Genomic DNA, 13,553 nt, shown 5'->3' with positions numbered 1-13,553 from the left:
ATGCTGTTCCATTTGCAGCCATGGGAAAATGAAACAAAACGCACGTTGGACTTCTCCTCAAATATAGCCTATAACTCTTGAACGGTTTTGTTCAGAGCTGTAGGGCCTACATGCAACTAATTAAAAAGTGTTTCATCGTACCGGACCGGTTCTCCCCCACTTTGCGGAGATTGTCTTGGACTCCGTGGCATTTAGGTCTATTCTCGAAACTCTTTCAGAACGTCTGAGACCTCAGCAGCCAGACAATAAAAAAAACAGATTTGTGTAGAAAAAATAAATTAGGCCTACCCTGTGTGTTATTTCATGGTTTTGAGATTTGCTCTTTAATCTAATACAAAGATAAAGAAAGGCCTTTATAGCCTAGGGCCTACATGAGTTAGTGTGTCCAAACATCTGACTGTTAGGCTACAATTACCTCCTGGTGCACTGTTTTGGCTACAAATTATCTCAGAAATGTTTGGGTAGTGGGGTCATTTCAAATGAAATATTACATAGGCCATTGTAGGCTAGGCTAATTAATTAGGCCTAGGCCTATGTAATTGTAACAACCATAATGCAGGGAATCTGTATAGCCTACATCTTATAGGAAAAATACTATCATGATATTGCAGAATTTCTGAAATAATTACATATGGGGTACGTTTTCAGAAAGGGTAACTTTTTCGTATTTTTTTTTTTTTTTTTTTTTTTTTGTAGTTTTCACCACCCGGATTTGGTGGTTCTAGTTCGAACGCTCGTGACAAATATGGGCGGACAGTTTGGTCGTTGGTAGGCTACTGGTCGAGAGTAGACTAGTCTTTAACGTTTTAATTGCTTTAGTTTGACTAGATTGATCATTATGTTTTACACGAAGGTGTTCAGGCACAGCTGGGCCCACAATCCACTAACCGCTTGAAGTTGAGACAATATTGGGACACAACAAAATCATTTTCTTCCATTGATTAGGCCTGTATGTTGTGTGTTCTCAACAAGTTCTGTATGATGCGTAGTCTCTGTCGGTGCTCTAAATGTGCATGACTATTTTTTTTACCATCAATGTATAGCCTGACGTCATTAACACTGCAGTGTTTGAACTAGGCCGGAGCAACCACCAAAACAACAAGGCTTTCTAGAAACAGGTGTTAGGTAGCCTAGGCTATATGTTCGTTGTTTGAGCGAAAGTTGCGCCGCCGCTGAGTAAAGGTGAACCCTGCCTGGTGGTTTAGGCCTATCCACCACGCAGCTAACTTTTGTTTCGGACCCCAGATCTGTGTGTGTGTGTGTGTGCGTGTGCGTGTGCGTGTGCGTGTGCGTGTGCGTGTGCGTGTGTGCGTGCGCGTGCGCGTGCGTGAGTGTTTGTGAGTGTGATCTAAGAAGAGATTAATCTGTAGGCTATTAGGCTATCTTTATGAATCGTTGAGAGAAATTGCTAATAAATGCTCTAATTGAGGGTTTCCTATTATTACAATTTCTATCGATAGCCTATCTATAGTCTATGTCTATCTAATTCTGGTGATTCACGATTGAAAAACTAAAATATTTAACACCCTTATTGTTGCTTTTTAATGTAGGCAACTAGTTCTGGTAAGACACAAACTGCCTTTCAAAATGCATGTCGTTGTCTCTGTGGCCGACTTCTACTTAACGACAATAAAGTTTAATATAGCCTAACATAATATAGGCTAATATGATATAATATAATATAATACAATACAATACAATACAATACAATACAATACAATACAATACAATATAATAGGCCTATAATATAATATAACATAATATAATAGGCCTATAATATAGTAGCCTAAGGAAATTGCACAAAATGATCGAAGTGTGCAGTTTTAACTCTTTGATGATGTCTCCGGTCAAGGGATGTGCCTCGCTCCAAGCTCTGAAAGAAGCACATAGGCTAAGAGGAACTTCAGCTGCCTTAGGCTAGGCTAGCTCTCACTCTTCCAAATAAAACGAAGACTATATCGAGGGAAATTTAGCTTTGCTGGAGCTCGCCTAGGCCTACGTGTTGATTGGTTAACATGCTGCGTCAGATTTGGGTAAATTAGTAATTTACAGGTAGGCTATTAACCGTTAAAGATATGGAGTCTGGCCTTTTACACGGCTCCTGTTGGACAATGTGGTCGAATACCGGTATTGGAGAACTTGAAAGCTTATGGTGATTATGTGGCCATGCAGTCTAGGCGCTTGGGGTAGCCTGTACGCTATTTCCACATAGGTTATTCACTATGATTGTCATCTGAGGACAAGTTGTTCTCAAAGAGGCATTGTTCATTCGATCAATAAGAAAACGGGGGGGGGGGGGGACTTCTGTTCACATTAATAATAAAACATCATCTCTCTAGGATTGTGCGCGCAAAAGTGTGCCTCCAGGCTTCTACAATTTCATAACCTTGCTCATTAGCTTACCACTACAGCAAGGGAACATTTTCTCTCATTCTACATTCTTACACCATATTTCCAGCAAGTAAATCCTTATACATGTAAAGTTGATTAAACGGCTTAAATGAGAACATCACACTTCTTTTAAACAGTAATGGGTTTTATTTAATTTATTTTTAGGAATCTGGTTTGATAGGCTACCTGCATATGTCTATTATAGGCTACCTAATGACTGTTTTAAAATCTTTTTTTTAAAGAATCTCTCTTAAATTCATTTCACATACATTCTCATCATTATTTTTTAAAATATTCATGTAGACTATTTTATGCAACATCCCATGAAACAAAATGGACGAACATACAAACAAAATACACATTTCTTCTGAAGGCAGTGAAACGTGATCTATGCCTTGGCAACATCAAATATATAGCCAGCATTTTTTCTGTCATCTAATGTGCTGAGGTCTGAATACTGTCGTGCTACGGTACTTTTGGAAAGTAAGCTAGTATTACACTATCAAATAAGGTTACCCTCAGTTTTTTTCTGAAAGATGGTATTGCAATAAATGGTCAAGTAAATGGCCACAGCTGCCCACGGCTGGTTTTCGGTATAGGCTACCCGATAATTTGAAGGTATATTTTTTTAATATAGGCCTAAGGGTTGACTGATCATCCTCGTGACATAGCCTTATTCCCTCCCCAGTATCCCGTCATTATGGAGAGGATCATGGAGAGTAAGTTAGCTTTCTCTGTCCCTTCATTGTGCGAATAGGCGACTGTCCTTCCTGAAATGGTCAAGTCTAAGAATATTAGGTTTTCTCTGCTTAGGCTATGCTATGACATCAGGTAGCCTGGACCTACAAAATATCTAGTCCAGCCTATTTGGCTTGACAGAACCAATATTTGATACATTTATATTTTGAGAAATCCAAAGGGATGGAGAGGTTGACCTAAAGAAAAATGCTTGTCTGAATTACATTTATGCGAGTCATTTCATGTTTTATTTCAAATGGAGTATTAGACTCCACTGATGATGACTAAGCTGGTCATGACTTGCAAAGATGATAGTACGCTATTGTAGGCTTGGTGTTGATTCCACGAGAGTGCGAGCAAAGGCCATCAAAAATGCAATCATTTGAACGATACTCGTTGAATAATTTATAAAGGCTGTGTGCCCATATTGATACTCTGTTCCTTTTCTTTCCGCTCTGCAAATGATGCCAATATGTTGGAGTAGGCTATTCAATGAAGACAGCGCGCTGTTGTTTCGCAAAATCCAGCCGTCACTTCTGCAAGACATAGACATCCATTTGTGTGTAGGCCTGTGTCTTTTCATCAGCGATTTTCCAAGATGGATGTTTTAGTCGTTTTACTGTTTTGTTTGTTGCATTTATTCTCTTGGTGTATTTATTCTGTTTTCTTCTCTTTATTTTTTTGGAAGATGGGATTTGGGTGGGGATTAAAATGCAAGCCATGTCACCAGAGTAGAAAAGGCCGTTAGAAGCATAGCAAGGCCGAACGGTACAGGTGATGTAGAGGCGCCATTCCCGCCACCACAGAGTTCAAACAAACTTCCTGGGTACTCCAGATTTCTTGACTGCTTTTTAAGCTTCTCCCAGAGATCTGTTGCTCCCTCTTGGCAGTCTGCAAGCGCAGTTGTAGCACACGAATGGAAACCATCCCAGTATCTGCAAGCCAAATGTTAAACAGACTCTGATTATTATTAGGCCTATTATTATTATTATTATAGGCCTATCTACTACTACTACTACTACTAATAATAATAATAATAATAATAATAATAATAATAATAATAATATCCTTATCAAAGAGGAAGACAAAACATAAAGCTCAAATCTGTTGCAATTTTAAGACATCGCAGTCTAGGAAAGGTAGGCCTTCTAAATCTTAAGATAGGCTATTTAATTTTAGGCTTGTGACGAGACATTTCGAAATGATTTTCTCAAACGAATTATAATTATAGTTCACCTAGATTTAACAAATGATAATAATCTGTTAATCATTATCATGTGCCCAATTAATATTGCATTATGTCAATCAAAATGTATTAGCCAACATGTTTTATGTTGCATTGATGTAGGAATTGGCTCTTGCCCTATAGAGTTTTTTGGTCTCCCTATCCGCTTGCGCAGGCACAGTCCAGGGACATGGGAAACCCTTAACGGGAGTCCCTAAGAGAATCTTTCGCATCATGTGGCTTTTCCGCACTCTCACTCCGCCCCTCACTCCGCCCCTCTCTTCACCCCTCCCCCCACACACACACACCCCCCCACACACACACACAGATACAGAGCACTCTCCATGTCCCTTTTATGGTTCGAATATCTCGATAAAGGAAATACTGAAATAAATCATTATTGTAAAAATCCCTACATGTCATGATAAATGAGGCGACTGGAAACTATGCTGCAGCACACAAGCGCTGTTCAATTTGATACATCGTAAAGAACCCATCTGGCTACTCACGCTCTTGAACCCCCGCCTACTTAATTTCCAATTCGGTGGGGTTTATTTAAATTTCCAACTCACCCGCAGATGGTCTGGATATTCTGCTTCTCGTCCAACTCCTGTGGATAGTTGGCCATATTTTCTCCAAGTTCAAGAAGGCAATTGGAGAAGCCTTTGAATACTGTTTCACATTTCCCTGCTGCCCTTACTGCCTGCAGTAGATACGCTGTGAAAACAAGATGGTGAGGAAGACGATGGAGGTGAGAAGGAGAACATTTCCATCTTAAAATAACCTATGTAACATTGCATATCAGGCATCCACTAATAAGCAAATGGTTCTTCTGAGACCGAACACAATTCTATTTCGTGGCATAGGCCTATCAAAATGCCTACAAAGAATTTCAAGCTAATACCCCAATAGACCATATACAGACATGTAGGCAAACCTGTTGTTGTTTTGTTATATACAATACAAATGTAGGCTAGTTCATTCCACTCTTACAGTCATAGCCGCATGGACAATGAGGTAATCCTCGTCTGACTGTAGTATTGTATAAAGAGGGTGGGATTTACCTTCACGTGTATACGTGTGTGCACGCGCGCACGGAGAGTGCGTGATTGAATGAAAGATGATAAACGTGCCATTCCCATGCATGTAAATAGGCGCGGTCTCGACTATACTACTGGCATTCTTTGAGAAAACAAGACATCGGGGATGCTCTGTCTTATTTGGCCACTCTAACTCATTTTGGAGAGAATTAACACGGCGATTCTCGCTTTTCCTGCATGGTTCGTTGAGCAAATAATTCCGTCAATTGGTCAATGACCATGATGTCTCTACTTGTGAAGGCTACCCTACGAAGCATGAAGCATGCACGGAGCTGTTTAAACGACACTCTTTTACTGATAGGGATAAGACATAGCCTATAGACTACATTATTTCAGTCGTGACTGATTTGTATTTCTGAATACAGTAGCCTATATAAATATTCAGTCTTTGAACGGTAGTTTATGAATGAAATGTAAAAAAAATATCTAAAGCGCAGAGCTATAGCCTACGTAATAGACATTTCTCTCCCTCTCTCTCATTGTCACACTGGGATCATTCATCTTTTCAATTTGCATGATGTCACATCAGACCAGGCTATACCAGAAAATATGCTGCATAGTTCTTATGTAACAGCGATGTCGTGATCAGTCTGCCTCTGCTTTGTAATAGCTATCAGTAATGACAGCGTTGATGATTACCAGCGGAAAAAAACTCCCGAAGATTATTATGTCAAATAATGAATAATGAATTTAACGAATAAGCCTATGTAGGCTATCTGTGAGTGGTGTCTCTATGGTGTATTTTCTCTACACAGATATAGCCTACATTACAGACGAATGCAATCGTTAGGCCTATGGATGTGGTCATATGGGCTACTGAAAGTAGCTTAAAAATAGGCTATAATATTATCTCAATCGTGGTGTTGGTCATAGTGTTTTTGTCCAACAATGAACATCGTCACAATTTAAAGTAGGCTAATAAACACATCATGTTTCGACACAAATCCACTACTCTGAACGATGTATCGGTGTAAGGACAAAGAAATCAAGAGTATCAATGTCATATCATATTCTAGAGCACAGGTTATGAAAATGTTCAGATAAGAAAGGGGAGTGCTATTAGTCGATCTCATGAAGACGCATAGCCTATTTGAATGAAAAAAAAGGAAGATGACACCTGTCCTAGGCTGCATACCCTATGTTATAGGCTAGGTGTACTATTATAGGCCTATGTAGCCCAGGATCCCAGCTAGACATTTAAACACACGGTTTTCACAAAAATCCCTGCTTGAATCATGACCATAGGCTATCATATGAGACAATATCACTGGGGGGAAAGTAACGGGCCTATTATGTCCCATATTTGTGACATTCACTCTTAGTATTTATAGCCTATTCTATTTTAATTCAATTTAACTTAAATAGGCCTAATTCATTCACCAATAATGCGTTATTGGGGAAATTGAAGGATCCTCTACAATGGACGTTGTGGTTTGAATAATTGATGCCTCCCAAGGCACGTCCTTCGGATTATCGAGAGGGGAAGGCAATCCCATGCCAGCAGCAATAGGTCGTGCATTATTAGAAGGAGAGTCCCGGTCCTGTATACAGAATTTCTAGATTTTAAGCGTTTCAAGCGTTCGGGTAAAATGTTACGGGAATAGCCTTATCATGCAGGTTTGAGGGGATTTCGCATAATTTAGGCGCTTTAAAGTGACAGAAACCGTACGTTTTTTTTTTTTTTTTTGCTTAAAAAGACATCGGTAAATATGATATCAGGCTATTCAAATCATTCCAAGATTGTCTTACTGGCTGTAGTTTTAACATGGGGCTTGTTGAACACAACTGATTAGGCTAATACAATACAATACGATAATACAATCACCGCCTTAAACAGGATTTACACAGTAGCCTACTTAAACAGGAACGTGAGGATTTTCACGTTTCTACGAAATGGCGTAGGCCTAGGTACATTTTCTGTGCAATCAGCAAAGTATTTAAATCGCAGCAACTCACCTATCTGGACAGCAAGAAACAACAAGATATATCTGCCCGTCAATGTTAATCCCATCCTACGTGGTGTAAAACCATTGGGGTATACCAATCTTAAATTGTTTGGAGGAAAAATGATCGCCAAGACCCAACATTGAGCATTACTGTCAACTTGGAGCAGTGATTCACGGAATCTTCCTCTGTTCGCCTTTTTGCGCGCACTTTGAGGCACAGAGGAGGGAAGTGGTGCACCCCGTAAAGCGAGGGCGGTGATGCCTCGCTTTTTTTACTCTCTCTGCTTCACGCCCACGTCGCGCGTTTGACGTAAATGTGATTGTTGGACTCCCCTTTTCTCCATTTTCTCACTTGCTAGACAAGACTGCCCCCCCCCCCCCCCCCCCCCATGTTGTTTCAAACCCCTATCAACCCATGGTGATTAAAGAGACTGCGGGGCTATCCGCATCTAGGTCACGGGCACGCGTGAACACCGAAGACCTCACTGCAGTCTCTGGAGGTGCCAGCCTCAACTCTGTGGTGACCGCAGTTTTGCCCGCAGTGGCTGATTGGCAACCAGAGTTGTGTTCGATCAATTCCATCTGTGTTGCCTTTATGTTTTTTCCAGTTTTTCATAGGCAAATTGGCGAAAAATGAAAATGGGGACTGTGTTCCCCTCTGCTTCATCAGGTTATCCCCCCACTGAGAAACGCCCATGTCTTTATTATTGTGACCTCGATATTAACTAGGCTAGAATAGCCTACATTTATGTACAGATTTGTGCTACCCAACTGTAGGACCGAACCAAGGATAGTCCTCAGTCTTTGATCACGAAATCCATAGCGGGGGCGCTTCAGGATGAGGTCAGGACAGCCAAGGCTACGAGGAAACTGCAGATGAGAAGCTGAGTCTATCGAAAGCTATCGACACGATTCAAATGCGGAATCTTGCACCCCCCACCCCCAACACACACACACACACACACACACACACACACGTCTTTCTCCTGTTTTTGTTTGAGCATCGTGACAATGAGGAATAGGACTTTGCTTCCCCCTCAAGATTAAAATGGCTCACAGATAAGACTGATGATTGTGAAAAAATCAGAGCTGGTGGCAAGTGGTAAGGGCGGATGTGGGGTAAGGAACACTGAGATGGTCATTATAATGAATGACGCTGTGGCACTGTTGAAATAAATGTAAAATCTTGTCCAGTCCCACGGTGACGTAATTTGTAGCGAGCCAATGATTTTATTGTCTGGTAGCTCTTTTTCGCCACTCTGGCGTACAAGACTTAAATTACTAAGCGGAATAGCCTAAATTCCCTTGGACTCTTGCAGAATTAGGCTAGAACCTGCGCACACCAATTGTCCATTTGCAGAGATCCCTGGCAGTTGGACTCCCTGGCGAGAAGGCTCTATTCAAAACACCGTTTCAACAAAATCGTGTCCTGTTCCCAATATCTGATTAGGCCAATTTCCAGAAAAATGCGTCAAACTTTTAACTAAGCTTCGACTTTAAACCATCTAAATCAGTGTGGATTTGAGTGTTTGTGTGTCCATTTGAGCATAACATTCCTGGACATTTTGTGTGATGTTAGGCTGTAATGAAACATTTTCTTTGCAGTTGTTAACAATAATTACATTAGGCTCAAGATATCTATACATCTAATTCTGAAAGGTCAAAATGTAATACCTTCTTGAGAAAAGAAAATGTATTGTAACATTTCAAAATGGTTTAACAGATGAGTCATTCAATCTTGTCTTCATATCTTTTTCAGACCTTGAAATTCTTTCCATTTTACAGCATGAAAAACACATGCTATGTTTGTTATATTCTATAGGCTACTGGAAGACCAACTCATAATAAGCATGTGTAAACAATGGGGCAATTGCTGTCAAAGAGAACCTTCTCATTTCATATATCCCTAGATAAATGTGTGTTATGCCATCCAAGCCTTTGTCAGAGTGGAATTTATCCCTAATGAATAACACTTCATTTGTTATAAGTGATCTCTCAGACTTTTATTAACATTATTCATATCAAATGGTATCTGAGTTTATTATGAATTGGGGTTAAAACAATATAAATAGCTTTTTTACACATGTTGCATATTTTTATTCATTTTAAATACCAAAATAAATGTGTTAAATGTGAACGTAGTAAAAACGTTCTTGTCTATTTAGTCTCATGAAGCATTTTTTTGCAAGTTTGTTTATGGATTTATTTTCACACTGTGTTGTGATAAATAATAGCCTAGTTCTTCCGCTTCTCCCTGTTAGAAAAGTTTGTAAACTTACAAAGTTGTTGTTATGTGTTAACTGTAGTCTTTCAGTCTTATGGAATATGTTTTCAAGTCTGCCGCAAGTTTTGTCTTGAAGTATAAATTATGCGGTATAAGCGATGCTTTGAAGGAGAAAGCGTGATTTTATTTTGTAAAATAAGATACTAGGTAGATATTGTATTGCTCGAGACATGCTTGGCTAAACCGGTAACCAGATTTTGGAGCTCGCAATGGGTGAATATACTGTATGTTATTGTCATGGGAGTAATCACTTTGATGTTGTGTCTATACTTTTACACACATTTAAAGAAGAAATGCTAGAGATGGTTCAATCCCATGGAGGAAGATGCGTGACGACTGTCATAAAATTAGATTAGATTAGATTCAATTTTATTGTCACTGCGCCGAGCAGACATACATACACAATGACATGCAGTCTGTGCCTAAACAGAAGTGCAAAAAAGTGTAATGTGATATACACAGTATAGAGAGGCGGTGCATAAACAGTATAAGATAGCGCCGTATAGACAATATTATACAGTTGAGAAGGTGGAATGTTTACAGTAGCCTAATATGCATTAACTATAAACATGCAGTGTAGCATAAAACAAGAGAATGGCTTCTTTATTATTTACCATTTCAATGAAGGTGTTGATGTTAGTTTAGATAGATTCCCTTGAGTCAAGTGCCTTGTGCTAATAATTTCATTCCATATACCCTATACTCTGATCTTTCTTTGATAGACAACTGACCATGTTTCAACCCTGACTTAATGGACTTGTTCAAACGAGACTATCCAAACTATATGCAGAAAAGCAGATTGTGATTACAGTAAACTGGGTGGCCAACGAGATATTCCAGCACCACGAGGTTATTGGAAAGTGTACAATCCTCTATTAAAGCTTGCACTTTGAAAAAGAGTATTAAGGACCTTAAAGCTGAATAGGTTTCTGATCTAAGCGAGAGATGTAAACAAAGATGTCTTTTTTGTTAAGAATGAGATTTCTTTTCTTTTTTTTACCATTTTAACTATTTTACCATTAAAAGATGCTAGCACCACCAAAGACAATTATGGTTTTCTTATATGATTAGCAGATGCCTTTGCTCAAACCAACTTACAAATAAAAGCAATAGTTAAAAGTGAACAGTTTTAAAATGTTAAGAAAGGACTAACACAATTATAAACAATAATGTCAATGCAATATCAATGACCAATAGCCTAATGAGAAGAAACAAACAATCAGAGATTAAGCTACTGTATCAAGAAAATACATGCTGACAAAAGAGCTTAGACAAGAAGAAAAGTTAGAAATACCGACTTGATGAGTTTTATTTCAATTTGACTAAAGGTGACTTTATCAGATCCAGGTTCAGATGGTTAGAGGAGAGTGAGAAAACTTTGACTTCCCTTACTATGTAACCAAGTATACTGCCCTTTATTGCATTTTTACATGTGTCACAGTATTTTACATAAAATCTGTAGGCTACTCCAAGTTTAAACCCCTGTAGTTGCAACATATTCGCTGGAAAAATCAGAAAAAGTACCCAACAGGGTTTTTCAAAGCCATACAATTATTGATCAAAACTCTATGTTCTTGTCTTCACATCCATCCATCCATCATATGATCTGATATTGGCCCTTGGACCTGTTACACACTAATGTACTCTGTGCATGTTTTGAGTCACAGTCCAGGCCGGGATTCCGAGGATCCAGGTTACGTTTCCTGTTCCTTGTCATGCAGTGTTCGTCATGTGTATAGGCCCCCTCTGTCCACTCCATGTTTTGTCCTGCTACCGCACTTCCTGGCTTTCTGTTGATTGAGTCCTGCACCCCTGTTCTAAGGTACTCAATCACACTCACTATTTAAACACTGTCTTGTTTCTGTGTCTTTTCTGACCAATTTTCTAAAGCAACGCAAGGACTTTTCCTCTGTCACACACACACTATTTGTTTATCCAGCAAATAATGATGTCCACAAACAAGGTGGCGTATGTTGCATGATTTTATGAAAGTATCGAAGCAAGTCTAATTTGTAGTTTCTTAAGTCTCATTCCATTGAACTACAGGTCCGCTACCCGATCTGGTAAACTTACATAGTGGATATAGTCGCTAGAGGGCCGCTCAGTGAATGCTTAAGTACCGTTCCCCCTGTTACGAGTTGATGAACCACTGAAATGGTTTTGGAAACATTATTTTAAAGTACAAAAACTCTTTACTGTTGCATTAAGAGTGTGTCTACAGAGTGTTTCCGCCCTGTCCTGCCGAGTCAAGTCTGCATTTTCTGTTTGCCTCATTGGATTGTGGTTTATTTGTATTTTTGTCTTGCTTCTGTTTCCTCTGTATTGAACCTGATCACCATGGTTTGCCTACCACCATGTGCTATTTTAACCTTATATCCATTTCCCATCTCTGTGTCTGTTTTTCACGTAGGATTAGAGGGTAATTTAGAGTGCATGAATATATAGTCCTAACATGTCCCATAAGACCCAACCTGTACATTGCAGATTTGTTTTTTCTCTCCACACAGCCAAGTACACCAAATACATCAATCCATCTCCAAATTCATTTTGCTCTGTATATTCAACGCAGAGCATTTATGTAATTTCTAAAAAGATACAGCTATGTTGGTGAAGGAGCAGTGAAATATTTGGGTCAAACAAAAATACACAAAGGTCAAACAATAATCCTTTCACAGACCCTACAGAAATGCTGACATATGTCACGTGGCTTGACCCAGTCTTCACAATGTTGCTCACATCCCATCTGATAAATACATTTGGTCCTTGTCTTTCTTCACATGCGCCTACCGTTATTTCAATTCAATTTCAATTTAATGTCGCTTATAGAGCGCCAATACATTACACATGTCTCATGGCGCTTTACAGAGTGTTAGACATTCAAAGAGAGCCCATGAGTAACAGGGGCAAGGAAAAACTCCCTAGAATTGGAGATACATATAGGAAGAAACCTCAGACAGATCCACGACTCAAGGGCCCAACCCATCTGCCTTGGGTCAGTTACAGTACAGTCATTTGTAGTTTGAAAGTAACAATGACAATGAAAGTTCAAATAGTCCAGTGTAGGGAATAAATTGTCCATTAGTAATCCATTAGTTATTTCGGAAAGTGATGGGTCGCTGGGATGCGTGGGCCAAAGATTCGGGCAGGGAACCACAGCAGGCGATGGTAGGGCAGTCATAGGGATGGCGAAGGCAATGGCGATGGTAGGGCAGTCAGAGGGATGTGACTTCAGGTGTGATGAGGGACAGGCACAGAGATGGTTGATGGCTGGTAATGGTTTACCTCACAGGTGAGGTATAGGGGAAAGGGAAGAGAAATAGAGTGTGTTAGTATTACTGTAAGTCATGATGGTTCCTCCTCCTCTTCCTCGCAATGCTATATTGCCTTTTATTGTTGTTGCTGACTAAGGTTCACCTGATGCCCGGTGTTTAGACCTGATTGTTGAGTTTACGCCGCTAGGTGACTGAACCAGGAAAGGAAATCATCATATGGGAAGTCTTGGTGTTGCCATTTCATTGTGTTCCCGTGAGCCTTTGCAAGAATACTGCAATAATCAGAAAACAGGGGCCACCCACTACATGATACTGCGGTTGCCCAGCAAAGCAGCCATAGTGACAGACTCCTCTCTGTGCGCTGCAGGCCCGAGAGGTACAGGAGATATTTTGTTCCAGCCGTCATAAGGCTGCATAATGGGCCTGTTGATGCACATTCATTTTAATTTAATCTATTTTTAATGATAGTAGCCTTTCTTTACTTTTCCTTTAACTTACTGTTATTGTCTGTGTCTTTACTTGTGTTTTTATGAGTGTATTGCTTAGTGAATGCTTGTTTGGACAACACAGTGTATAGGCTGCTGGACACCTGAATTT

General features: G+C 39.7%; 1 protein-coding gene across 1 annotated transcript; it reads right to left on the bottom strand.

Moving 5' to 3' along the window:
- Window positions 1-2,530: 2,530 nt before the first annotated feature.
- nrn1a (neuritin 1a) lies at window positions 2,531-7,690 on the bottom strand. The gene is made up of 3 exons (XM_062521447.1): window positions 7,411-7,690; window positions 4,927-5,071; window positions 2,531-4,064 (listed from the first exon to the last, which is right to left on the bottom strand). Exons 1-3 carry the CDS (start codon window positions 7,463-7,465, stop codon window positions 3,836-3,838), a joined length of 429 nt encoding a protein of 142 aa, XP_062377431.1. The 5' UTR covers window positions 7,466-7,690; the 3' UTR covers window positions 2,531-3,835.
- Between the last annotated feature and the right edge of the window lie 5,863 nt (window positions 7,691-13,553).

Source organism: Sardina pilchardus, chromosome 19, assembly GCF_963854185.1.
Source record: "Sardina pilchardus chromosome 19, fSarPil1.1, whole genome shotgun sequence".
In the NCBI taxonomy this organism is placed as follows: Eukaryota; Metazoa; Chordata; class Actinopteri; order Clupeiformes; family Clupeidae; genus Sardina; species Sardina pilchardus.
Note: the sequence above shows the minus strand (reverse complement) of the source record. Positions and strands in the feature narration are given on the sequence as shown.